This window comes from Felis catus, chromosome C1 (assembly GCF_018350175.1).
Source record: "Felis catus isolate Fca126 chromosome C1, F.catus_Fca126_mat1.0, whole genome shotgun sequence".
Lineage (NCBI taxonomy): Eukaryota > Metazoa > Chordata > Mammalia > Carnivora > Felidae > Felis > Felis catus.
The window spans coordinates 19360425-19386661 of NC_058375.1; the positions used below are offsets into that span (position 1 = coordinate 19360425).

The 26237-nt window shown below is 46.4% G+C and overlaps 2 protein-coding genes across 4 annotated transcripts in view; both read right to left on the reverse strand.

The window, feature by feature from the left end:
* Nucleotides 1-1227: 1227 nt before the first annotated feature.
* On the reverse strand, nucleotides 1228-7074 carry STMN1 (stathmin 1). 3 transcript variants are annotated; one of them, XM_003989674.6, is made up of 5 exons: nucleotides 6988-7074; nucleotides 5221-5293; nucleotides 4559-4731; nucleotides 2281-2472; nucleotides 1228-1744 (listed from the first exon to the last, which is right to left on the reverse strand). In XM_003989674.6, exons 2-5 carry the CDS (start codon nucleotides 5231-5233, stop codon nucleotides 1673-1675), a joined length of 450 nt encoding a protein of 149 aa, XP_003989723.1. In that variant the 5' UTR covers nucleotides 5234-5293; nucleotides 6988-7074; the 3' UTR covers nucleotides 1228-1672. The 3 variants fall into 3 exon arrangements, with proteins under 3 accessions (XP_003989723.1, XP_006934480.1, XP_023114098.1); XM_006934418.5 differs by lacking the exon at nucleotides 6988-7074 and adding an exon at nucleotides 5989-6044; XM_023258330.2 differs by lacking the exon at nucleotides 6988-7074 and adding an exon at nucleotides 5729-5874.
* Nucleotides 7075-17806: 10732 nt separating this feature from the next.
* The window catches only part of PAFAH2 (platelet activating factor acetylhydrolase 2), a 66415-nt gene continuing 57984 nt past the window's right edge, over nucleotides 17807-26237 (reverse strand). Inside the window, exon 12 of the mRNA XM_019836426.3 lies at nucleotides 17807-17984. Coding sequence (XP_019691985.2) covers nucleotides 17835-17984 — 150 coding nt within the window. The 3' untranslated portion in view covers nucleotides 17807-17834. The remainder of the gene's footprint in view (nucleotides 17985-26237) is intronic.

Consider the following 26237-nt stretch of genomic DNA (forward strand, 5'->3'; position numbering starts at 1 on the left):
TTCAGGCTATTTCCTAAGCTCTGCTCCCTTCCCTACCGGTCTTATATGAACACGAAGTTCACTGCCATCTGTAGGACGCCGAGTGTCAACACAAATTTCTATCTTCACACGGTCTTTATGTCCCAGTTACGCAAAACCGGCATCTAAAAGATCCCTCCCGGCACCAGGTCACCCGTGCCAACCTCTAACTGCTCCGTGCCAGAGGCTGAGGATGAACAACGCTGAGTCCCTGCACAAGCCTCACTTTGTCCTATCGTCTGAACTATCGGTCTACTAAACTGCACTTGATCTTGTTCCTGTGTTGCCCCACGTGGCCATAACCCTTCAAATTCAGCTTTTCCCCCCAGAACTACAACTGATCATCTTGGTCTAAGTAAATCTGGAAGCCAATTCAAGGCATCACAAACGCTCATAATCCTTCCCAATTTGAGTATAAACTTGGCTCACTCACTGGCCTCCCCGGTTGATAAAGCCAGAGCCGAGGAAGCACGTGCAAGGCAACCAGCAGACCCTCCTGCAGTCTGGCCACCGGCACGGTCTCACCTCCCACTACAGATGCGTGGCTTCCAAGGGCTTTTATACAGATGTGGAAGCAAAGAATCTTAGGCAATTAAGGCCATTTCCCAAATAGCACCAAGGAAAGCTGCCAAAGGCTTTCCCGGAGTTGAGAAGCAAAGCTCTGACAATGGTGAATATCATAACCTCTGGATACAAGATGAAGTAGATTGCGAGCCTTAACCACTCAGATCAGACGCTACTCTAGAAAATAAGGCTCCCTTTAACCTCTTCCCAGAAGGTTGCTACATGGGCGCAGAGGAGTAGACGAATATTCCCACTTTGGAGTCATGGCTTCTTCGGCAGTAAAGCACTGGAGGGCACATCCCCACCCCACTGGTAGCATAAAGCAAATACACTGTCAAATACCTCTAACTAGGATCTCCAGATGCCTTAATCTGCCTTTTTAACAGGGACATGGGAACAAAAATAAGCTTGTTTGTGAATAAACATCTGAAAGACCATCGGGACAGCTGATCTGGGCGGGGCATCAAAACACAGTGAGGATTGTGGAAGAAGACAAAGCAGGACCACTCTGGGGCAGAGAACTTTCGGTGATGTGTGCACTGGGTGTTTCTGGAGGCCAGAGGCCCCGTCTGGAACAAACAGCAACCGGGAGGGCCTCTAACACGTCACAGTTTATTACCTGTAGAGAAAGAAGTCACTGCCACCAACAGCACTGTGCAGTTTTATTAACCATTCAAGTACAGTAGCATCTGGTAAGATCGGGACAGAATTGGGATTTAAAAGTAAACAGATATTCAGCATCTAACAGTTTGAAAGAAGCCACTACATACTCTTTTCACAAACAGGTTTTCACAGAGCCAATACAGTACTAGCCATTAACCCAGCACACCAGGTGTGCTGAAGTAGAAAAGATGCAACAAGAAAAATAGCTACATTAGAAAGACTTCAACACTTTAGAAAAAGAGTAAAACACTTTCAGTTTCTCCCCTTTAGCCCCTAAAACAACATCATACAGTCTGGGTCTACCTATACAGTCCTACATCAGCTTCTAGAATATTTGTCAGGAGGGCAAAAAATAAAATGACACTGGCCAGTACAGTCTTTGGATATTTGGGAAGGGGAAGGGGAGAAAGTCAGTTCTCAGAACAAATTAGTCGGCTTCAGTTTCATCAGCAGGGTCTTTGGACTCTTTGTTCTTCCGTACTTCTTCAATGTGCTTGTCCTGTGAAGAAACGGCATTCGTCATCAGTCTAATTCGAAAGCCTGCCAAGGCGCTCACCCCAAGAGTCCCAACGGCAGCATCAGGGCGTGTATTATATATCAGTGGGAATCACATCGCATACTTAGAATTCTAAACATGATCTTCCAGCTTCCTTGGATCACTCGGGGAACCTACTGACTGAGCCTCCTACGACTCTTCCACAGAATGTACAACTATTCTGGAAATTACTGCATAGTCTGTCTTATTTCATTTTAATATATTTTTTAAAGATTTTCTATTTTAAGTCATCTCTCCATTCAACGTGGAGCCTGAACCCCGACCCCGAGGGCAAGAAAAATCGCACGCTCCACTGACTGAGCCAGCCAGGAGCTCTGCCCCACCTTATTCTAAAATAAGATACCTGTCATTTAATGTGTCAGGGCCTGAAACTGGTGACAAAGACACCAACCACCTAGATCAAGGCCATTAGTTCAGGCCACCTCATTGGGGCAGACTTCAAGCTCTTGACCCTCTCCAAGCCAGGCTGGGACACCAACCTTCTCCCGCAAGCGCTCCAGTTTGGCAGCCATCTGTGCCTCTCGGTTCTCTTTGTTGGCTTCCATTTTGTGGGTCAGCTTTTCTTCCGCCATTTTACTGAAGTTGTTGTTCTCCTCGATCGCTTTCTGAAGCACTTCCTTCTCATGCTCCCGCTTCTCAGCAAGCTGCTTCAAGACCTCGGCTTCGTGGGACTGAAAAATGTGTAAGAGGCTAGACTCTCGGACGTTTATTTAGCATTAGGTACGATGACAAAAGAAACGATTAATCGGGAGGACTGAAGAGAGACAGAGAATGAAATCTCCTTAAACAACACCTAAGTCAAGGGCCTGAATTATCCGTCTCAAAATACGGTGAAAACCATACTGTTTTTCGGGTATTCGTATTTACTTTGGAAAACTGCCCAGGTTGGTTCAGAGTCTTGCACTACTGTTCTTTAAGGGAATCCCTGTAAGATTTACTGCTTAATGGTAGCAAGAGGACTTGAGTGAGGTGCACGCGACAAAGGAGCTGTACTGTAAAGAATCTGGCTCTTGAACTTGAAAGTCCACCCAAAGAAAATTAGCTTATTATGAAAAAATGCAACCATATCGATACAAAGAAAATCTATGAATGATAGGGAATTTAAGACTAAGACCCCAGATTACTAGAGAGAGTTCTGTTTCGAGGAAACACTTATCAGCCCTTCTCTTTAGAAGCTGCATTCACTTCCAGACCACTGGAGCTCTGTTACCACAGTGTGCCTCCTTCAACAGACTCGGGATGGCTTGTTACCAAATAGATTCTGATGTGCTTGGAAGTATCACTGACTTGCGCAAAAACCGAAGAGCACCCGCCACTGGTTCTCTTCTGCAAAACCCCAGTCAGGGGAAGTGTCACTACATTTAGGCAGTTACTGCATAAAAGCACGGGCTGGTGACGACAGGGCCGGGGTCGACTCCTTAATTTTTTTTGTCCAGCTCCTGGCCGCATCTCCTCCACAAACTCAAAAACTCCATGAACCTCCATAGGAACTCTATCTGCACAGAGAAACAGGTAGAGAGGACCCAGCCTTGCTCACACTGCCACTCTTCCTGGAGAAATGGATCACGCGCAGGGTTGACCGTGGGTCAGTGCACATATACATGACATGTAGCACTGAAATGTCCATGGTGCATGTTACAGCAGCTTAAACAGGGGCCTGTGTATGTGTGTATGTGGTTAGGTGTGTTAGACTTCAAATTGCATTAACTGTGTTGGTCAGGGGCAGGTTACCACTTCACCTTCTTGTGCCTACTTTCCCTAATTTTATTAAAAAAAATTTTTTTTTCATTAAATAAACTCTACACCCAACACGGGGCTTGAACTCACCACCCCAAGATCAAGAGCCACATGCCGTACTGACTGAGCCAGCCAGGCGCCCCTCCCTAATTTTAAAATTAAACCCACTCACCTCAATGAGGGTTGTTGGAAGGGAATGAAATGGGAATTTATATATAAAGTTCTTCATGAAAAGAATAATATTGGATGGAAGGAAATGCACCAAAACGTTAACAATGGTTATTTCTGGGAAGTAGGATAATGAATATTTTTAATTTTCTATGCATAAACTTTTGTGATTCTCAATTTTTCTAGAACAAGCATTTCCATACTTGTTGATTCTTCGGATTTGTTTTTGAAGATGGATACTTTACAGAATTGCTTAGGTAAGAGAAAAACTGCCCTAATATCATCATGCCAGTGGAGCAACACAATCATTACCAGCAATCTAAAATGTTTTTATTGTACAGCTCTCAAAAAGCAAAACAAAACAAAAAAACCCCACAGACACAACACACACAAACCACACCGAACTAATTCCCTCCCCCAAAAAAGGGAAAGAAAAAGAAACCATGCACCAACAAATCTATTTTTCAAAGAGAAAGCATGAGAGAGGCAGGAACTTTGGTTTCAGACAAACAGAGGCTTGAATTCTGGCTACGATACTCACTAGCTACAGGACATGGGAAAATGACAACATTCCCAAGACCATTTTCTCCTTTCAGTATCTCAGACATCTACCCTTTAGGGTCATTGTATTAAAGAAAAATAGAAGTAAAGGACTTGGTACATAATAGGAGTTCAGTAAGTGATGCCTGGCCTTTTCTTCTTCCTGGCATATGTAATTTACACAGTGTGTAATTACACAGATGTGTAATAATCACATCTAGCTACAATTGTTTTTCTCCTGTTATGGAAATAAAACTGATTTGCCACATTACATAAATAAATACCCTGTTCTCTGTGAATTGTGATGTTTACCTTGCGTCTTTCTTCTGCCGCTTCTAATTTCTTCTGAATTTCCTCCAGGGAAAGATCCTTCTTCTTTGGAGGGGAAAGGGGGAATTCTGGGACGGATTCTTTTGATCGAGGGCTGAGAATCAGCTCAAAAGCCTGGCCTGAGGCACGCTTCTCCAGTTCTTTCACCTGGATATCTGGATTTGATCATATTTATAACGTTTTCAGAAAAATGGGGTTTTCCTATTCTAATAAACTATCCTGTAATTTTCTAAAAACTACATCAATTTAGTGAAAAGATTTAGGGCTGATGAAGCTTCCGTTTGCAGGCAAGAAATTACGTAAATACCACCTCTCAGAAAACCAAAGCGCAGTATTTTTGGATTAATAAATACCATTCTGAGATATCAGTGCTTGACAATCACTTTCATAAATAAAAGAAAGACTTGTGCAAAACTCCACAATTTTGCTCCAGACCAAGCCAAATCATCAAATGGTGAAACAATTACAAGCTCTCAGTATATTCAAGTGATATTTTTTCTTCTTTATTCTCCGATTTATAAAATGGGTTTTTATTTATAAGATCAAAACACAACTGCCAAATTAATGGCTTGAGGCCTGAATCCATCTCCTATTATAAAACCCTAAACCCATCAGTATTCAGCTTTTCCAAATAGATTACCTACCAGAAGAAGCCATGGTGAACAGAAGACAAGAGACTGGCAGTGTATTCTACACAATCCACTGGCAAGGATAACCCTGAAAACGATTTTTAAAAGCATGCAATCAATTTCTTTGCATTTCTAGGTCATTGATCCAAAGGGACCTCAAACAACATCCACATAAATCAGTGTCAGAAAAATCACTACTGTGGAATTAAATAAGACATCATTAACTAGAAAATCATAAAAATCTAGAAAATACTGAAACATTGGTAAATCTGAACTAAATAGAACATTGGTTTCAGAAAATCAAGTCAACTGAGCTTGCCTGTTCAAAAAACATCTCCGCGATTTTAAAATTTAGACAAGGTTAAGTCACAATATATATTTTTCTCCTGTAAACTCTAAAATACCCCCCCACGCCCCCCCCCCCCCCCGCAATCAGCGAGAAGATATTCCAGATTCAACTCAACAGTGAGACCGGAGCCATCTTAATACTGCCTACAACTCATTGTGCAAATGAAATACCCACCCCTGCTTTGTCTGTGTCTGCCATGGTGGAAAACAAAACGCCCAAGCTAATATTAACCAATAATGTTGAACTCCTATTGTTCTTGGGGCCTAAGCTCCTTATCCAACAGCGGGCTAAATTAATCAGTTTTATGAACCTCTAGGCTTTAGGTTGTAGTATTTGCTGCCTTATATCATGAAAAATTCTACATCCCCCCCCCTTGATTTTTTTAAGGTCATTATCCTTGTAGACCCCAGCCTGGTAAGAAGACATAAGATTACAGATTCCAACAGCTGGAAATTAAAATCCGAGGCAACGAAACGGTCTAACTCCAGCAGAGCATGAGACGCAGCACCGGACCCAGGATGGGCGTGGCCCCGGTCAAAGCGAGGAAAAGCGGGTGGCCGCCCCCGGCCAATCAGATCACGCCCTGCGCTCCGGCCCCTGGCCCCGCCCCCTTCCTCCCCGCGCCTTTTCGAATCTCCCCGAACTCACAACACCCCGGAGCCCGCGCGCGTGGGAAGGGGAGGGATGGGCGGGGCTAACGGTCCTATCTGGGTAACTCCGCCCTTCCCGGGCTAGCCCCGCGCTGACGAACCCCCCCCCCAACTCCCGCCAAAAACATCTCGAGGCCACCCCCCACCCCTGCAGCAGCTCGGCGGGTGGGGCAGGCCCGGGGAACTGGCCGTGGGATAGCCCCGCCATCGGCCCGCCACCTCCTCCCTTCACTCCCTCCCAACCTGCCTCCAGCCTAGTTGTCTGTGCCCCTCGCCGCGAGAACAGGATTGCTCTCGTGGGGTGTCAGCCTCTCCGGCTCGGCCCTAGTCACTGGGCGAGGGCGACAGCGGGGAGGGGATGAGGCCCTAGTCGCCGGCAGTCTGGCCCTAAAACCGCTGCTCCCTAGAGCCGCCCCGCCCCTTCAAACAATGGGGACCCCAGTGGGGCCGCGACTGCAGAGGGAAGGAAGGAGGCAAACGAAGGCCCACGCCCCCTATTGTCTCCACGACTGCACCCCGGGCTAACACCAAAGACTTGCCCAGCTGGCCGCGCCCCCTCCCCACGATAGCCGCGCCCCCAGGGAGCGGGGACAAAGCCGAGACTCCGCCCGAGCCACACACAAAGCGGAGCGACCCCCGCCCGCCAGCCCCTCTTGGGGCCCGCGGCCACGCCCGCCGCCCTCCAGCAGGGGGCCGCTGCCATAGCCCGGCCCCTCCCGCCGGCCGCGTCCCTCTCGCTGGCCCCTAGCCTCCCGCCGCCTCCTCCAAGAGCCCCGCACCCACCTGCTCGGTCCGAGCCGCCTGGCCACACTCTGAGCACCAACAGACCCGGGCGCGCACAAAAGCGCCAAACAGCGGCACGTGACCTCCCGACCGGGCTTCCTATTGGCTGAGAGCCGCGGCACGTGCCGGCCCCTCCCCCCAGCCCAGTGGCCCCGCCCCTCGGGACCCCCAAGCACCTCGGGAAGTGTAGTTCAGGCTGGCCGGGTAGGCGGACAATGCGAGGGGTTGGCCGCGTTTGGGGGTCTCCCCGGTGTGTGCAGGGGGACGGGGCAGTTGTCTGGCCTTGGAAGAGGGTTATACGATGGCCCCTAGCCTGGGTCTGAACCAGCCCTCCAATCTCTAGGAAAAGGGCGGGGCCGGGCGGGGCGGGGTCCCTCTGTACCTCTCAGAGGGTGGCCGACTGGACTCCGCCTCTGTTGAGCCACGTGCCCCGCATCGCCCCAAGGGCAACGCTCGGACAGCGATGGGCTTCTCCGGTGCTACACCCCCTGCTGCCACCTAAGACGCCCAAGCCCTTGTTACAGGACAATGCCACTCTCTGCCCTTGTAAGGCCCTCTGCAACCCAGCGCCCTACCTCGAAACCCGCATGTAACCTGCATTGTGACATCATCATAATCCCTTACCCACTTAGTTAACAGGTCCTGGGCGTGGCCCTTCCTCACTGTGTGCCTTCTCCCTACCATGCTCGGGTCCTGGAGCTGGTGACCAGAGAACGGTGGGGGAAAGGCGTGAGGCTCTGGAATTTGATCTCCTTTGCTTAAATGCAGACTCCCATCTGTTCAGCCTAGCCTTTTGCCTGATGATAGGGAAGGAAGAGCAAACGCAGTTCTAGACTACACAGACTGCAGTTAAGTGTTGCTTTTGTTCTTGGAGCACGTGCTCCCCAGTGCAGTGCTGGGCCCTTTTAAAGAATCAAAACAAAAGGGGGAGCCACAAGGTCACGGTTCCTCCTGGCCTGGTTAGATGAGAAGTACAGCAGAGCTACAAAGGAAATTGACCGGAGCTATCTTAGAATGACTGGCCTCCCTCCTCCCACAAAAAGGCCAGAAGGAAAATAAAATAAACATGGTTTCCAGATCCCTCCTCCCATTCCTCAGACCAAGGCTGTGTCTTTGGGATTCGGGTGGTGGTCATAACACCAACGTGTCTGTTTAGCGATCCTCATTGGGCAGAAGGACACCTTCATTTCATGAATCCATGGGTTCAGTTTTCCCATACCAAGAAACGAAAATGACTAACTGCTGAAACAACAGCCCTAATTTTGAAAGACTCTCCATGTCCAGCTAGTCTCTAGGGATGTACTAGAGATAAATACAATAGGTGCCTGAGACAAGGAAAACTAGATCATACAGGCAGCAGACACCCCACACAAAGCAAACAATTAGCAATTCGCTGTTGGCTGAAATATGCTTGTTGTGGCATTTTCTCCAACAATCGCCCTTGTGTGGGGTCAGCCTCTCCCCCGCCCCCAATCTAAGTGGTTTTCCCTTAGCATGTGAGCAGGAACAGGAATAATTCAGATTCTAAGCCCTGAAAGGCTTCTCCCTCTCAGACCAAACTTAGCCACAAAACGGCCAGGTGTTTCCATGTGTCAGTTTCCTGAGTGAAATCTCAAAAATCATTAGAAAGGCTGGAGAGGGGTGGGGATAAGACCTCACTGAAAAGTGACAGATTGGCAGGCAACACAAATAAGCACAGAACCCAAGGCCAAGAGGTCTATTATCCCCCGGAACCAGCCTTTCATGAAGTCTTTGTACTTGAACTGGAGGTTTGCAGAGGAAGGTCCCACCCATTTGATGCATTTTTTCTTTTAATATAAGAAACTGCCATGCAAAAATCTTACGCTTCTGACTATTAATGTTGTGACAGGAAAAAAAAATCTTTCAAAACACAGATTATTTTAAAGCACTTATACTGCTTCCCCCCACCTTTGCTTTCTCCCTAGAGCAGATGTCTATTTCCATGGAAACCACAGCTAGGAACGAAGATGTTAGAACTCACGTAGATTTTTTAATCTTTTGTAACGATGCTACTCAGCTTGTGGGTTTGTTGTTAGATGCCTAGCCCTGCCACCACCTCTGTGGCAAGGATTTCCTGAGTTCCTCACTACAGCTTGAGGACTGAGGGGGCGGGGGTATGGTTGTCCTTTTAATGATCCTGTGAATAAAAAGGTGTTTGTGTGGTGAGATGATCCCTGTTTCTTAGGTGGGGCTGCTTTTCTGAGATCCAGACCACAGCTGTTAATTGTCAACTCCTATGGGTGGGCAAACGTGAGCCCTGAAATAGGAAGGACTTTCAACCCTAAGGAGAGAAAACAGCTTTGCCCCTTCACTTTGGAGAGGGGCAGAAGCTCCTTTCTTGCAAGCTTGCTAAAACTAACTTCAAAAGCCACTCCCTCCTGAAGCGGTAGCAAGGAGTTAATGTTCGCATCTTGGAGCTGTCGTCTTTGCCCATGAGAATTATTTTTGCCTCTGCTCAGATGGTTCGGTCGGATTGCTGTGGAGCTAGCTGGCTGTGACTATGGATTAGCAGAAAGTGAAGTTGAGATATGGCAGCCATCCAGCTTATTTGATCTGCGTACACAGCTAAAGGAGAGCACTTCAGGCTTCAAAGTCTAGATGGGATGTCTACACGGATCAAACGAGCCGGGCCGTTGTCAGATCTCCTCTGTTCTTACACAGCACCGCAGCCTTTGTTCATTGTTGGTTCTGAGGCTACAGAGGTGGCCTCTCACTCGGGCGCCGCTGGGTTCCAGCGCTGCTTACAGGGCCTGTCCTTGGCAAAAGGGCATTGTGGGAGAGGTTTTCTCCATGTCCCCAGCTTCTCTGTTCCTTTTGTCCCCTTATCCTTAGGCACTGTGCTCTAACACTCCCTCCCCTGTTCAAGCCCTGCCTGTGAATCTGCCATTTGACATGCCTGTCTCCCTCATTAGACTATCAAGTCCAAGAGGGCAGGGTTGTGCCTTTGTCTTGTCATCCCTTGTGCACAGAACTGGGCCTGGCCCAGGATGCTGGGATCTGGATGCTCACTGTTGGCTTTAGGCAAGAACAGCCTCTGTCATCTTCAACTTCCTCTTCCGTAATGCTAGACACCTGTACCATATAGGAGTGGTGAGGACTGAATGAAATAAAGTACGTGACGGCATGTATCGTGATGCCTGGCACATGTTAAGTGTTAATGCTAGAGAAATTTCTTGATTACTATAGGTTATGGAATGAGTGAATGAATGGATGAATGAATGAATTCCCACCCTTTGGTGGGAATCAGTTACTGGGTTAACTCTTCCTATGTGGTGTTTTAAAAAATTCAATTAATTTCACATTTTGGACAACCCATACATGCAGTTTAGAAATTGGGGCGCCTGGGTGGCTCAGTCGGTTAAGCGTCCGACTTCGGCCCGGGTCATGATCTCACGTCCGTGAGTTCGAGCCCCGGGTCGGGCTCTGTGCTGACAGTGCAGAGCCTGGAGCCTGTTTCAGATTCTGTGTCTCCCTCTCTCTCTCTGACCCTCCCGCATTCATGCTCTGTCTCTCTCTGTCTCAAAAATAAACGTTAAAAAATAAATAAATAAATAAAGTAAAAAAGTCCTCCTCCCTTCTCTGTCCCCATCTGCCAAATTCACCAACCCTCCCCAACCATAACCACTGTTGTCAGTTTCCCATGTATCCTAGAGTCTCTTCAACAAGTTTGTACATGTGTATTCTTATTCCCCGCTTACAATACAAATGGTAGTCAACCGCAATTGTTCCGCACTTAGCGTTTTTTCATTTGACCATACATACACGTCAGGGATGTTTTCCCTGTTCGTACATCAGGCATTTCCTTGATCTGGGATCCACTGTACGAATGTTCCATAATCTAGGTAACCTGTGCCCTATCCCTGGCTTTTAGGTTATTCCCAATTATTTGCTGTTTCAACCACTGCTGTAATGAATACCTTGGATACATGGCATTTTCCACATAGGTGAGTATATCAGGAAGACATATTCCTAGAGTGGTATCGTAAGGGCAAAGGGCAAACGCCTTTGTAATTTGGATGTGCCAAATTGCCTTCCACGGGAGTCATGCTAGTTCAACACTCACCATTTGGTGTTTTAATTCATTGTCTCCGTTCATTCAAAAATGGTTTGAAAGGCTTTGTCCCTAGAAATTTCAGGCATCAGGGAAAAGGAGGGGGAGGACTAGAAATCCCAAGAAAGACGTGACTGTCAATTCTGTCTATATTAATAACTCCTATAAATAGTTGACAAGCAGCAGCTGATCTCAGAACAGCTCTGGTGCGTGCGTGGTAGTACTCCTCCCAGTCAGTCTTGTGGTAGAAATGTCTGCAGGTGTCACTGTGAGACTGGAAGCTTTTTGAAGACAGTCGTTTTCTTGGTGGTATCCCACTCCCCTCCCACGATGCTTGACACAATGCCTGGCATGTATCTTACTTAATTAATTCGAAAATGTATTTTTTTCCCTCTCATTTTTGTATCTCTGAAATTGGTTACGCCTCATGGTCAGTAAATAGCATGTCATAATTACTGATAGCATATTTTCTTAGTGGGACATAAAATAATGGTGTCTTAAAATCAATGGCATTTTTAAAAATAGGCTCCGTACCCAATGTGGGGCTCAAACTCACAACCCCGAGATCAAGAGTCGCGTGATCCACCAACTGAGCCAGCCAGGCGCCCCATCAGTGGCATTTTTGAGTCAATGAAATATGGTAAAGTGTACCCGTGTTAAATGTGTGGGTGGAATGACCAAGGTATCACTGCCCCTGCCTGTCTTCTCACTTTGCGTTCTAACCCTTATGGTTTTCCAGTTAGTTAGTGGCTTTGCTAGCCACTTACCCTCCACGTTTCAAACTTCAGTCAGACTCAACTCTTCCCTTTTTCTCACCCGAGCCTCATTATGGAATCTTCTTGTTTTCTAGTTGAATGGAACCTTTAAAATGATAATAGCTACAAGAAGAACAAAGCTGCAGCACTCACACTGCCTCATTTCATTAACTTATTACAAAGTTACAGGAATCAAAACAGTGTGGTATTGGCATAGAGACAGACATATAGAGTAACGAAATAGAATAGAGAGTCTAGAAATAAACCCTTGCATATATGGTCAAATGACTTTTGACAAGGATGCCAAGACTCATTCAATGGGGAAAGGACAGTCTTTTCAACAAATGGTGCTGGGAAAACTGGATAGCCACATGCAAAAGAATGAAGTTGGACCCTTACCTCACGCCATATACAAAAATCAACTCAAAATGGACCTCAGTATAAGATCTCAATATAAGACCTGAAACTATAAAACTCTTAGAAGAAAACACAGGGGAAAAGCTTCGTGACATTGGATTTGGCAGTGATTTCTTAGATGTAACACCAAAGGGACAACAACAAAGGAAAAATATCGGACTTCACGGAAATTTAAAATTTTGTGCATCAAAAGAATAGCAACAGAGTAAAAAGGCAACCCACAGAACTGGAGGAAATAATTGCAAATTATATATCTCATAAGGCATTCATATCCAGTACAAGAGAGAGCTCCTAGAACTCAACAATGAAAAAACAAACAACCTAACCCAAATATGGGCAAAGGCCTTAAATAGACATTTCTCCAAAGAAGACATACAAATGGCCAATAAGCACATGAAAAGATATTCAGTGTTACCAATCATTAGGGGAATGCAAATCAAAACCACAAGGAGATACCACCTCATGTCCATTAAAACAACAACAACAACAACAAAAAACCCCAGAAAATAACAAGTGTCAGAGAGGATGTGGAAAAACTGGAACCCTTGAACACTGTTGGTGGGAATGGCACATGGTATGGCCACTGTGGAAAACAGTATGGATGTTCCTCAAAAAACTAAAAATAGAATTTCCATATGATCCAGCAATTCCCCTGCTTGGTATATACCCAAAATAATGGAAAGCAGGGTTTTGAAGGGATATTTGTATACCCATGTTCACAGCAGTATGATTCATAATAGCTAAAACATGAAAGCAAAACTCGAATGTTCATTTACGGATACACAGATAAGCAAAATGTGGTCTATCCACACAATGGAATATTATTCGGTCTTAGAAAAGGAAATTCTGGCACACACCACAACATGCTTGAGCCTTGAGGCTATTAAGCTCAGTGAAATAAACCAGTCACAAAAAGACCAATACTGTACGAGTCCACCTACATGAGAAGCTTAGTCAAAATCATAGAGATATAGAAAGTAGGACGATGGTCCCTGGGGCTTCTAGAGAAGAGGGACTAGGGGGTTAGTGTTTAGTGGGGACAGAGTTTCAGTTTTACAAGATGAAAAGAGTTATGGAGATGGATGAGATAGTGGCTGCACATTATGGATGTATTTAATATCACTGAATTGAAAACTTAAGAGTGGTTAAGATGGTAAATTTTATGTTACGTGTATTTTCTTACAATAAAAATAATTGGAAAAATGGTGATAGCTTACATATTTCTAGAATGCTTACCATGAGTCAGACACTGGTCTAAACACTCCCCATGTGATAACTCACTTAACCCTTATATCAATCTTATGAAATAGTATTAGCCTAACTATAAAGCTGAGGAAACAAGGGCGACTAACTGTCCCAGTGTGCCCAGGACTGAGGGGTTTTTCTGGGATGCAGGACTTACCAGTGCTAAAGGTAGAAAAGTCCCAAGCAAACCTGGATGAGTTGGTCACCCTAAAGGAAACTGAGGCACAGAGAGACCATATCTTCCTTAGACCCGTCAAACAGGGTCCTTGTCCTAGGCCTTGTACGTTCAAGGGCCGCACTCTGACCCTCCAGCTGTGCCCCTTCCCACAGGCAAGCAGTCCCCTGGGGCCAAGGATATGAGCCCCTCTGGAGCCTGGGCAACCCTTCTAAATCACACTCTGAGAATCTGGGACTCTAGAATTCCCTTTCCAAATGGCCTTAGGCCACTTTCAGCCCCTCCACCAGCCCCTTCCCTGGTTCATCCTCCCAAGTGCAAACTTCCCTGCCTGAGTGCAGGCAGGACTGGCTACTGGAAGGGGTATGGACAGAGCCTGGGCATGAGGGCCAGGAAGAGGAGGTGGGAAAAGGAAGCAAAGGGGGCTGGCTCTGTTACACTCTGACCTGGAACTCCAAGGAATCCAAGAATTCTCAACTCAAACCCTGGCATTCTAGATTATTATGGAGGTATATTTATCAAGGTGAAAGGGTAAAACATACATTAAAAAAGAATTAGTGATAACTCTTAAATACTTAGACCTAAGGTATGTGACCTTCTCTTTTATCCTCCTGCCTTGGGTCTGGCAAATGTTAGCACTAGGCCTGCAGAGATTAAATCACGTGTCCACCTAGGCTACCCAGAAGTGCCGAGTCTGTGGCAGCCTGGTTCCAAGTCTATGCTTTGAGCTATCACCCTAAACTGTGTTAGCTGGCTAACTCCAGTACTTGACAGACGGAGGAGAAAGGGCTCCAGAACGTTAGACATTGGCCCGAGGTGACACAGCTAATTCATGTCACCACAGGAATTTGAATCTGGTGCTTTCAGCGATGCTGCAGGTAACTGTTCAGTTACTACTTGTGTGAGCTTGGGCGGATGACTTCTCCCTTTTTCGGCCCGTGTCTCATCATCTGTGAAATCGGGAGAATGCCCCAACTTCACAGGGTTGTTCTCAGGAACCACCGCCTGAAATGCTAAATGTAAAGTTCCTAGCCTTGTGTCGGATGCGTAACAAACCCTCCGTAAGTGACGGCTGCAGTTTTAAGCATCAAGCACGGCTCCGATCATGCCACCTTTCTGCTTGAAAATATTCGATGAATTAAACTTTGGGGAACATTTGGGCGCCTGGGTGGCTCAGCTGGTTAAGCATCCAACTTTGGCTCGGGTCATGATCTCACGGTTCGTGGGTTCAGGCCCCATGTCGGGCTCTGTGCTGACAGCTCAGAGCCTGGAGCCTGCTTCGGACTCTCTGTCTCCCTCTCTCTCTGCCCCTCCCCTGCTCATGCTCTCTCTGTCTCTCCAAAACGAATAAATGTTAAAAAACAAAAGCAAAAAACTTTGGGGCACATCATAGAAGAAACATCAAAATTCCTGAAATCTAAAAAAAGAATTTTTTTTTAAGACTCCCTTAGATTTATAGTCCGAGGGTTATCCTGGGCACGGCATTTGAGACCCTCCATGAGGTTACTGCAATCTAACTCAAGATCAACTAAGCTCTGAGACTCTTTGGTTCTTGATGAAGATCTGTCATCTGAAAAAAGGATAGTTAGAGCGTAGCACAATTAAGATGCACCGAAGGACTTAGTTAATGACAGAATGGACCTCGTAAGAATGAAGGAGATTCTTGCTATGAGAAGTATCCAGATGAGATTTGTCAGTCAGCTGCTGGGAATGCAAGAAGGATTCTTGCCTAAGGAAGCAGGTGGACTCCCCTCATGCTTTAAGAATCTTCTTTAATGAGATGGGGAAAGGCTGCTGGTGATATTGTGTTAATGGAGTAAACAAAGGCTACCCGACCATGTGTACGATATGAACTCAAGTGGGAGCCAAATCAAATGCACCAAAATTTTTGTTTGGAGGGTAAAATAACAACTGAGTTTAGTTTTCTTCTTTGTACTATTCTGGAATTTCCAAACTTCTTCAAGTGAACATATACTATTATATTTTAAAAACAGAGAAGAATTTTGTCCTCCTTACTGATCTTATGTACTCCCCTGTCTCTGAAACCTCTACCCTCCCACTCTCCCCCCTCCAAATCTCCGCTTTACTGGACTATTCTCAGCTCCATGAAAAGTTATACATCTAATATGTTCCAGTGTTTTGCTGACACTAATCCTCAGCCTTGAATCCCTTGGCTTCTGTCCCTATTGAAATTCTCTCCACCTTCAAGGTCTTGATTAATCTCTCTGACTCCCACATACTATGCCTGGTATTGAGCCTATCCATATACATCTTTGTCCTCCTCACTAGAGAATACGTTCGTAGAGGGCAGGATTATATATGATTTTTTCTTGGTATCCCTACAGTGCCATGTATAGACACTCAGCAAATATTGAAACTTTGGGCTGAAGTCTTCTTGACCACTAAATAACTCTTAAGGGGGTGCCTGAGTGTCTCGGTTGAGCGTCCAACTCTTGATTTCAGCTCAGGTCATGATTCCAGGGTTGTGGGATCAACCCCCAGGTAGGGTTCTGTGCTGTCTGTGGAGCCTGCTTAGGATTCTCTCTCTCTCTCTCTCTCTCTCTCTCTCTCACTCTCTCTCTCTCCCTCTCACTGCCCCCTGCTCAACTCACTCTCTTTCTCTCTCTCACAAAAATAAAAATAAATAATTTTTTTTAATTTTAAAAATGTTTAAAAAAACCCAAAACAACATTTAGGGCTGATTATCAGACGTATAACTGAGAGTATATCCTGAGGTCTAGAGTCTTGCGATTCAAAAAGTACATTAAAAAATATTTTTTTACTTGTTTTTAAGTTTTTACTTTTTTAATTAATTTTTTAATGTTTATTTATTTTTGAGAGAGAGAGAGAGAGAGAGAGAATGCACATGCAAATGCAGGGAAGGTACAGACAGAAAGAGGAAGAGAGAGAATCCCACACAAGCTCTGTGCTGACAGCTCACATCTCAAGAACCATGAGATCATGACCTGAGCTGAATTCAAGAGTCAGATGCTAAACCGACTGAGCCACTTGGGTGCCCCTAAGCTTTACTTTTGAAATCATTTCAGATTTCCAGAGAGTTGCAAAGAACAAATACACCGAGTTCCCATACACCCTTCAGCCAGCTTGCTCTAACATTGACATCTTTTTTTTTTTTTAATTTTTTTTTCAACGTTTATTTATTTTTGGGACAGAGAGAGACAGAGCATGAACAGGGGAGGGGCAGAGAGAGAGGGAGACACAGAATCCGAAACAGGCTCCAGGCTCCGAGCCATCAGCCCAGAGCCTGACGCGGGGCTCGAACTCACGGACCGCGAGATCGTGACCTGGCTGAAGTCGGACGCTTAACCGACTGCGCCACCCAGGCGCCCCTCTAACATTGACATCTTACATAATCACAGAACATTTATCCAAACTAAAACATTAACACCGGTACAATACTACCAATTGCGTGGCTAGCTTTAATTGGATTCTCCTTTTTCCCATCGGGGTCCTTTTTGTGTTCCAGGATCCAATTCAGGACACCAGTTTGTATGCACAGCATGTCCCCTCAGCCAGTGACATGTCTTTTAATGTGAAGCCTGGGGGGGTGGGGGGGTGGGGTGGGTATTGCTTTCTATTGTTTCTTCTAACCAACCTTTTCCCAAACAATCAAAAGATGAGCAAGAAAGATGATGTGGGGATGGTGAGCACACTGGCTCTCTGTTGGGCTTTTTGGGGCTTCGGACAAGTAAAGGGACTGTTCCTCCCACATGGGGCCAGGAGGATGGCTTTCATTTCATAAGATCTAGTCTTTTTCTTTTTTCTTAAATTAAAAAAAAATTTTTAAACGTTTATTCATTTTTGAGAGACAGAGCACAAGCAGAGGAGGGGCTGAGAGAGAGAGGGAGGCACAGAACTCAAAGCAGGCTCCAGGCTCTGAGCTGTCAGCACAAGAGCCTGATGTGGGGTTCGAACTCATGAGCTGTGAGATCATGACCTGAGCCAAAGTTGGAAGCCTAACCGGCTGAGCCACCCAGATCTAGTGTTTTTCTTGAATGGGCATTGGTAGACCTAAAGACAGAGGGGAGTTACTAGTTACTTTTAATTCATTACATTTCTGGACCATTCCATAGCCCATTTCTCCATGGCCTGGCATGGGAACATGTTCCCGGTTACTTACAAAACTTCCAAGCAGTTGGCATTTATCAGCGGTCTTAGCAATTCAGTGAGAACAGAGGTTACAGCTGTCACAGGAAGTTGAAATCAAGCCTGCTGCAATCACACCCATTGAAAGGCGGGTGAAAGTGAAGACCGAGTAGAATTCCAGCCCGGGAGGTGGGGGTGGCTGAGGTGTCAGGAGGAGAGTGGGATGCTGCGCAAGAGAAAATACACAAGGGGAAGACAAGCTGATGCCTTACTGGAGCTCGGCTTGATTTATAGACCTTCACGGGCTTATTGCTAAGCTCTTGCATCGATTAGTAAGTATCAGCACTGCCGGGCTTTGGCCGACCCCACAGCAGCCTCCTCCTCCTTGGTCTTCCTCCTGCCCCTGCCTCAAATCCACTCCCCGCATGGGCACCTGCCAACTCAGGTCCCCAGAGAGCGCAGCCTCCAGCTAATCAGGATGGGTGGGGTCTACTACTTCCCTGGGACCTGCCTTACCGAAGAGCCACAAGCTGGGTGGAGGCTTAAATGGCAGTCTCACAGTTCTGGGACTTAGAAGTCTGGAATCAAGGTGATGGCAGGGTTGGCTTCTTCTGAGGGCTATGGGAGAGAATCTGCCTCTAGAGGAAACAGGGCAACGAAATGCCCAGATGAGAGAGTAAGTCCCGTAGGGCAGTGAACTGCCAGTGTTCTGCCCTGGCTCCAGCCTTCAGGTGAGAGTGGATCCCATGCCTGGGCGGGGCAGGAGCACCAGAGCCCCGGAAAACCCTTCAGGGTGGGACCAGGACTTTAGGGATGCTGACCTAGAATCACAAGATCGCAGGGTCTCTGACCTGAGGGATTTGAGGGGTCACACAGTCACTCTTCAACCCCTTCCCTGAATTTTTACAACTAAAACAAACCCCCCAAATTACTCCCATTCCCTGTCACCTGGAATTGACCATTGTTTACATTTTGACATATTTGTTTTCAGTGTTTTCTTTATGACTACATAGTTTTAAATTCCTTAGGCAATATATGAATGCACTGTCATTTTTTTTTTTAAAGGAAAAATTAGAATGTTACAAGGAAAGCTAAAGTTCCCTTTCACCTCCACTGGCTATCCCAGCTCCTTGCCCCTCTCCCCGAAGAAAGCCACTCTTTTGAGCTGGGAGTGTATCTTTTTATTTTTTTTAAATGCATTATATATGTTTGAATATACCACAATTGTGTTTGATATGTCGCAAAATGGCATTATGTTGTATGCATTATTCTGCAACTTTCTGCCTTAATATCTTAGAGCTCTGCCCATGTCCCTGCATATATAGATCCAATGTATTCCTTCCAACTGCAATCTAGTGACTGATTATGAAAATAGACTGTTTTATTTATACTTTCCTTACTGATGGTCATTGAATGGTTTTCAGTGCTTTGTTATTAGATATGATCCTGCAATGGACAGCTTGCCCGAACACACCCGTGGAAGTATTTCTCTAGCGTAGAAACCAAGAAATAGAATTGTTAGAGCACAGGGTACAAATCCGCTTCCCCACAGCCTCACCAATACTTGACATGGTCTAACTTTATGTTTATAGACGAGAAGACAGGTCTGGGGCTGTATTGCTTTCTTCTGGTCACAGTGCAGGTTACGGTTCAGGGCCAAGACCCGACCCCACACTCCCCCTGGTTCCACAGAGTTCAATCTTTTCACCACACAGTATCGTCACTGTCACTTCTCCCCCGAAAATCAAGGAGAGGCTGGTGTAAGGAGGCGGGTGGGGAGGGAATGGCTAAAATTCTCCAGCATGGCGACTATGCTGTGAGTGGAAATGACTCCAAATCCTCCCAGAAAATGGCTTCACTGTGCGGCACGGATCTGCTCTCCCACGCGGGGAAGTTTCTACCTGCAGCTCCGCACGACGACAGTGATTGGCTCTTCCAGCCCAGACAAGGGTGGGGACAGAAATGGCGTCTCTAGCAGCTGATTTTTCAGTGCAGCAGCCCTGCTCGGGGAGGAGGGGCGGGGGAGGGGGAGGCCAAGCCTCCCGGGACTTGGGCAGGTGCGGAGCCCACGAAGGCAACCCCGCATCCCAGGCTCGCCCAGCAGACCGCGGCACGCGGCACCCAGCACGAGCCCCAGCGACCCCTCCCTGCCACTTGCAGCACCTTGAGGGGGGGCTGGCACTGGCCGGGCCCTGCAGGCAGCGCCTGACTGGCTGGAATGGAGCGAGCGCGCTGCAGAGAACGGCACTGACAAGTCCCAAGGACCTCCCAAGCCATCGAGCACGCAGCCGCGCCCACCGGGGCAGCTCTGAGACGCTGGACCCCCGGAGGCATAGGCAGCCACCGCCTGCCTTTAGCTCGGAGTAAGAAATGCAAGGCTGGGTCAGCACTTCTCACTTCCCGGGCTCCGATCCGGCTGCGGCAGGGACCCCCGTGGAGGATGCACGGACCTCCGAGGTGCACAAGGGCAATCTGGGTGAGGTCCCAGATCCCAGCCCCTCTGAAGAGCTAGTGCTAGTGTGAGGTGTGGCTCCCCAGGGGCCTGTGGCCAGATTTCCCTTTTTCCTCTTCAAGGCAGGAAAGACCAGAGGAAGAATTTGCGGGAAAGAACAAAGCTGGCACCGCCCAGCCTCCTTTTCAGAGCCTGGAAGGCTCCCTCCTCTCACAGTTGGCATTACTTGGAAGATTGGTGTTTTTTCCTTAGCAAACTTTTCTTCTTGGCTACCACGTTGTGAGCCCTTGTCAGATGCCAAGCACTGTGCTGAGTGCATTATCCCATTTCCTCCTCCAGATGACTCTAAGACCTTAGTCTTGGAGATGATAAGCAATTTCCCCAGGTCACACATATAGAGTGGGATTAGGAAATTCTCCCAGATCCTGTGTTTTAAAATTTGTTTTGGTTATACAAGTTTTTTCCCCCCCAAGCAAATTAGAATGTTTTTCGTAATAGTCAATTCATAATTGCATGATGCTTTATTAGTTTCCTAAAAACTACCACATAAACCCATCTACTTTAAACAAGTTTTAAAAATGAACTATTTGCTCACTCTTGCTAGTCTTTCACAGATCCTTTTGGCAAAAATGACAATGGAGCACAGACACTGCAAACATCAGCATGCTATTTTTACTCAGTGGGAGGAGGGCGTGGAGGGCTGATGTATGGCTGGCAAGAGAGCAAATAGGTAACACGTTTCTGGAAAGTAGTTTGGCCATGTGGATCAAGAGCTTGAAGAACTGTCCTTACCCTTTAATGAGGAAATAGGCATCTTCTAGGGAGACAGCACCAGCTGGCGATACATGTCAAATGCACATTTCCAGGGACCCAGCAATTCCACTCAAAGGAATCTATTCTATTGATGGATGTGCTAGCACGTGGTGAAAATGGTGTGTATATGTAAGGACATTCATTACGGCACAGCTCCCATAGCAAAAGCTGGGAACTAACCTAAAACCATTTCAATAGAATTAATTGTGGCACATCCATTTAAAGAAATTCTATGCAATATTTTCAGAAAATGAGGCAGTTCTCCTTTTTATATATGGAACAATCGTCAATATTAAATGCAGAGAGAAAAGTATAAAAGTATAGCTCTGATATGCTATTTCTAAATGAAAAAGGAATATATATGTATGTATACATGTGTGTATACACGTGTATGTATAATACGTGTCTGTGTATATGCATATATATATTTTTTTTTCCTAAGAAAGATACACAACAAACCAGGCAATTTACCTTCGGGGGAACACCACAGCTGGGGGGACCAAGTAGAATAAAGACTTTTTTTTCATTGTCTAACTTTTAGTACCTTTGGACCTTTGTTGCATGTATGAATATTAGCAATTCAAAATTCCACTTAAAAATAGATTTCACTAACATCCTTCCTCTGGACCCAGTAATTTTCCTTTTGGGAATCTAGCTTAAGGAAATCATTGCATTTCAAAGATTTGTACAAAAAGCTATTCACTGAAGTGTTACAGTGAAAAATATGTAGGCAACTGAAAAGCCCAACAATAGAGGAAGAGCTAAGAAAATCACAGCATGTACATGTAATGTCCATCATGAAATCATAAAAAAAGGATGCTGACAAAAATATGTTACCGACACAGGAGAATGTTTGTAACATTAGGTAAAAAAAAATGCTGGATAGAAAATGATCTCTGCAGTATAATCTGATCTGGTCACTGTAACAATAGTAGGACACAGAAACTGATTGGAAGCAAACATGCCAAAAAGCAGGCAATTGTGGCAAATGAGTAGAGGGACTGTGAGTGATGTTTTCTCTCTAGATGGCTTTCTATACGTTTCCACTTTTTTTGCAATGAGCATTCTTGGATAATTAAAAAAAAAAACACCTTAAAAATAAATCCCCACAGTATTTAGAAAAATTAAAGATACACTAACACATTAACCTAGCAATTCTACCTCTAGAAATGAACCCTACATCAATAGGTGCACAAATGCACAAAGCATAATATTAATAACAAAAGATTATAAACAACGCAAGTGGCTATCAGAGGAGACCACTTAATAAGCACGGAACATCCATAATGGAGAATATGAAACGTGGAAAAATCTACAGGGTAACATGTTATTGTAGCAGGAAAGGCAACTTGCAGAAGAATATGGATGTTATGATTGCATTTTTTTGAAAGGAAGGAAAGCTGAAACTCTGTGTTTGTGCTGTTGGTACATACAAGCATGAAGGATGCTAAAGTTTACCAAAAGTTGTCTTTGGGGAAGGGAATATGCTTTGGACTCTACGTTTATCTGTGGCATTTGTGTCTTTTATAAACACGTGTTCCTGTAAATCACTCGTGTAATTAAAACATAATATAGGGGGGAAGCAATACACGTAGAGAAAGCTCTAAAAAATACACAATAAAATCACCAGCGGTTTTCAGCAGGAGTGACGTATCGGCGCTTGAAGCGATGGGTGATCTTCTCAATTGACTTTATATACTTTATGTACTGATTTTTTTTCTTTACACCCACACGTGAGCTACCTTCATAATTAAAACAGCAACACTGAAAGCCCTGTCTGATCGGCAGTAGCCCCTGGATTTCTCCAGCTCCGCTGTCCCTGTTCTAGGGCTCTGCTCTCTTAGGTAACCACCCTGGTCACGTGCACCGCCCAGGCACTCAAAGCCCCAGACAATACCCTGCTCATTTCTCCTCTTACCTAAGAGGAGGAAATGGAGACGCAGAGACACAGCCTTCTGGCAGCTTTGCTGGGAAAGTGGACTCAGGCGACCTGGATCCCAGGCCCCTTCTCTCCCACCTCCAATTTCCAGAGATAACCCATAGGAAGGGAGAGCCGAGGACTGTTTCCACCAGGCCAGGGAGGACAGGGCTTGGAGCCATAAATTAATGATATCAGTGTAGCATCAAATGAGGGAACAATAAACCCCATCATTTGCCGAGTTCCCTCCAGGCTCGGCTTCAAGCTCCTTTCCCAGACAATGGCTGGTCCCATCCCCAGACAGCCTCTGCCAGGTTTTCCAGAAAGACTGTGACAGAGCATGGGGCCAAATTGGCCTCTGGTGGCCAACGCTCTGGGCTTCACCTCTAATGACTTATCCCCTCCAAGGAGGGAGGCTTGGAAACCCTCCGGAGCCCAGGAGCTCAGCACTGGAAGATCTGTTTGCTCCAAAAGCTGAGCAGGAGACAAATGGTGCAGCGGGAGGGCACTGGCCTAGAAGCCAGAAAAGCGGCATCTCAGGAGCCAGCACCGCCTGGTCTCCTTTTATGACCGTGGCAACTCACCAGATCCTGTGAGTCTGGGCGCTTCAGGGGCAGACAGGAGCCTCTGTATCTGGGGAAGAAAGGGTGGTGTCGAGCCCCCTCCCCCTCCATGGCTGTCTCAGAATCCTAGATGCTGGTGAGGCTGCGGTTCCCTTTCCCAGCGCAGCTGCTGCCTGTCTGTCTCCATGGCAACCAGGCCAAAAGACTAATTTGCCAGGGTCCAGGCTCTGGAGCTTCCCTTGGAGCAGGGTTTTAACTTGTCTTTCTGCAAGCCAATCTTGTGCCCCTCCCAGGATCCTCTCATGGCAGCATCCCCTAGCCATCGCATGGGAAGGACACTGGGCCAGCCAGAAAAACTACTCCACGTGTCCTTTATAAAACCTGTCCCACTTAGAGGAAAGACACGCAGCCTCCTGCCTGATGGCCTTATAATCACTGGTGATTCGTGTTTCAGAGACCCCCGTCCCGCTCCCTAGCTGCTCTGGGCTGCCAGTATGGGTCTGTAAGAACAGAGGGCTTAGGGAACAGGTTCCCTGGTAATGAGGTCCCCAATCTTTTTCCTGTTCATTCCCTCAGGCTCCTTGCCACTCTCTGCTAGCCTATGGCTGGTCCAGAAGTTCTGCTGTGACCTGTCTGGTTCTCACAAGACTGAAATCTTTTTTTTTTTTTTTCTTTTTGAAGCAAAATATCTTGATGACCACCTCTCTCAGAAGTTCACGGAGGGTTCGGCAGGTACTCAGAGCTTTCCAGATCTCTCCCTTGGATATAGTAAAATTTGCCTAACTATATTGGCTTCCCCCAGGGCCATTTAAAATCAAACAGCTATCTTTTTCCATTTGCGCTCTGCTCTGCTGGCCTGCCTGTGAGCTTCCTAGAGGACAGGGATTATACAGCGGTCTCTTCCCAGGATATGGCATATTGCCTTGTATGCAGCAGATGGGTTGACGAACCCTTCAATAGCACGGAAGCACCTTTATATACCAACCAAAAAAATCTGACTCGAGTCAGAAGACCTGGTTCTGGGCCTAACCCTGCAGCTAACTTGCTGTGCAACTCTGAGCAAGTCTATTGCCTTTTCTGGGCCCCACTCTCTCCATCTGTGAAGTAAGTTGGACTGTGATCTCTAAAGCTTCCTCCTCAGCTCCAACACCTTCTGTGCGAGGGAGAAATCCACATGGGTCTTCGTAGGGGAAAACGGGTCAAGAGCAGGATAAATTAAAGAAAAAAAAAATCATGAAATGGTAACTTTGGACCCTAATGTCCCAACTGGAAAGGACTCCGTGAAGAAATAACACAGTCTGTGCAGATTAAATGCCATCCACGAGATGAATTCTGGAGAGCTAAGTTACCTGCCCTATTCACAGCCCGATCTGAGGAAGGTGTCCTGTGGAGTTCTCTCTGTACAAGGTGATAGTGGATGGTGACCAGATGGCCTGGTATATGCTGAGCCCAATGGAAACCAACTCCCGCCATGGTGGCTTGGCTGAAAGCCCTGCGTAAGGGGGCGAGTTATGCCCAGCACAGACCAGCACAACCAGCCTCCTTCTCCTAGGAACCACCGACACTAGGTGCTCATGGGACCCAACAGCTCGGGCTGTAACCTGAACAGCACTGCACTGACTTGGAAGCCAGGGATCCTGGGCATGTCCAGTAGCTGAGACAGTAGAAAGCAGCAACCCGAAACCTCTCCTCCTCCAGTGGAAACTGGTAACAAAATTCCGTCACTGAATTTCATTTACATGGGCTTCTTGTAACCCGGAAAGGCAACCTAATATACGCTGAGACAACCAGTTGAACACGCCACAGAGGGAACCCCAAGGCGACTCCTAGGCCCCACTGCAACAGTGAGAAATAGCTACCACACTTCCTCAAACAGCCCCTGCTCCAACCGTGCTAAACTACTCACATACTCTTCTCGCACGTCATCCTGTTATTTCTGCTCGCTGCCCCTCCCCCCCTCCGCACCCCCCCACCCCCATCACCTTCCTACTCATCTGCCTTCTGTGGGGCCTCCTCTGGTTCCAAATGTTACTCACCACACCCCTTTCTGGATTCCACAGCACCTTAGGACCCCTCACTGAGAGGTCTCCTCGACTGTGGACTTCAGTTTAAAGTGTCTAGAGGCGCCTGGGTGGTTCAGTCGGTTGAGCGTCTGACTTCTGCTCAGGTCGTGATCTCAAGCTTGTGAGTTCAAGCCCCGCGTCAGGCTCTGTGCTGACAGCTCCGAGCCTGGAACCTGCTTCAGATTCTGTGTCTCCCTCTCTCTCTGCCCCTCCCCTGCTCATGCTCTGTCTCGCTCTCAAAAATAAACATACATTAAAAAAATAAAAGTTAAAAAAATAAAATAAGGTCCTCACGTCTATGCCATAATTCTTTGTTTACGTCTGTCTCTTCTCCCTTTGAATTCCTCAAAGTCTGGAGATTTCCTTGGGTCCTCAGTACTTACTGCAGTATCTGGCACAGGGGAAGTAGTCTATAAACATTTTTTCTAGCACTGAGTGAATGCATGAAAAGTAACAATGAGAAAGAAGACCTCATTTTTTGTATGAAGATGTTCAGAATCATGCCTGGCATTTGTTACCGTGCTTTTAATACTCTCAAAGCATTTCTTTCTTTTTTTTTTTTTCCAAAAAAGAAATTTTTAAAGTTTATTTATTTATTTTGAGAGAGACAGAGACATGAGAGCAGGGGAGGAGCAGAGAGAGAAGGAGAGAGAGAGAGAGAGAGAGAGAG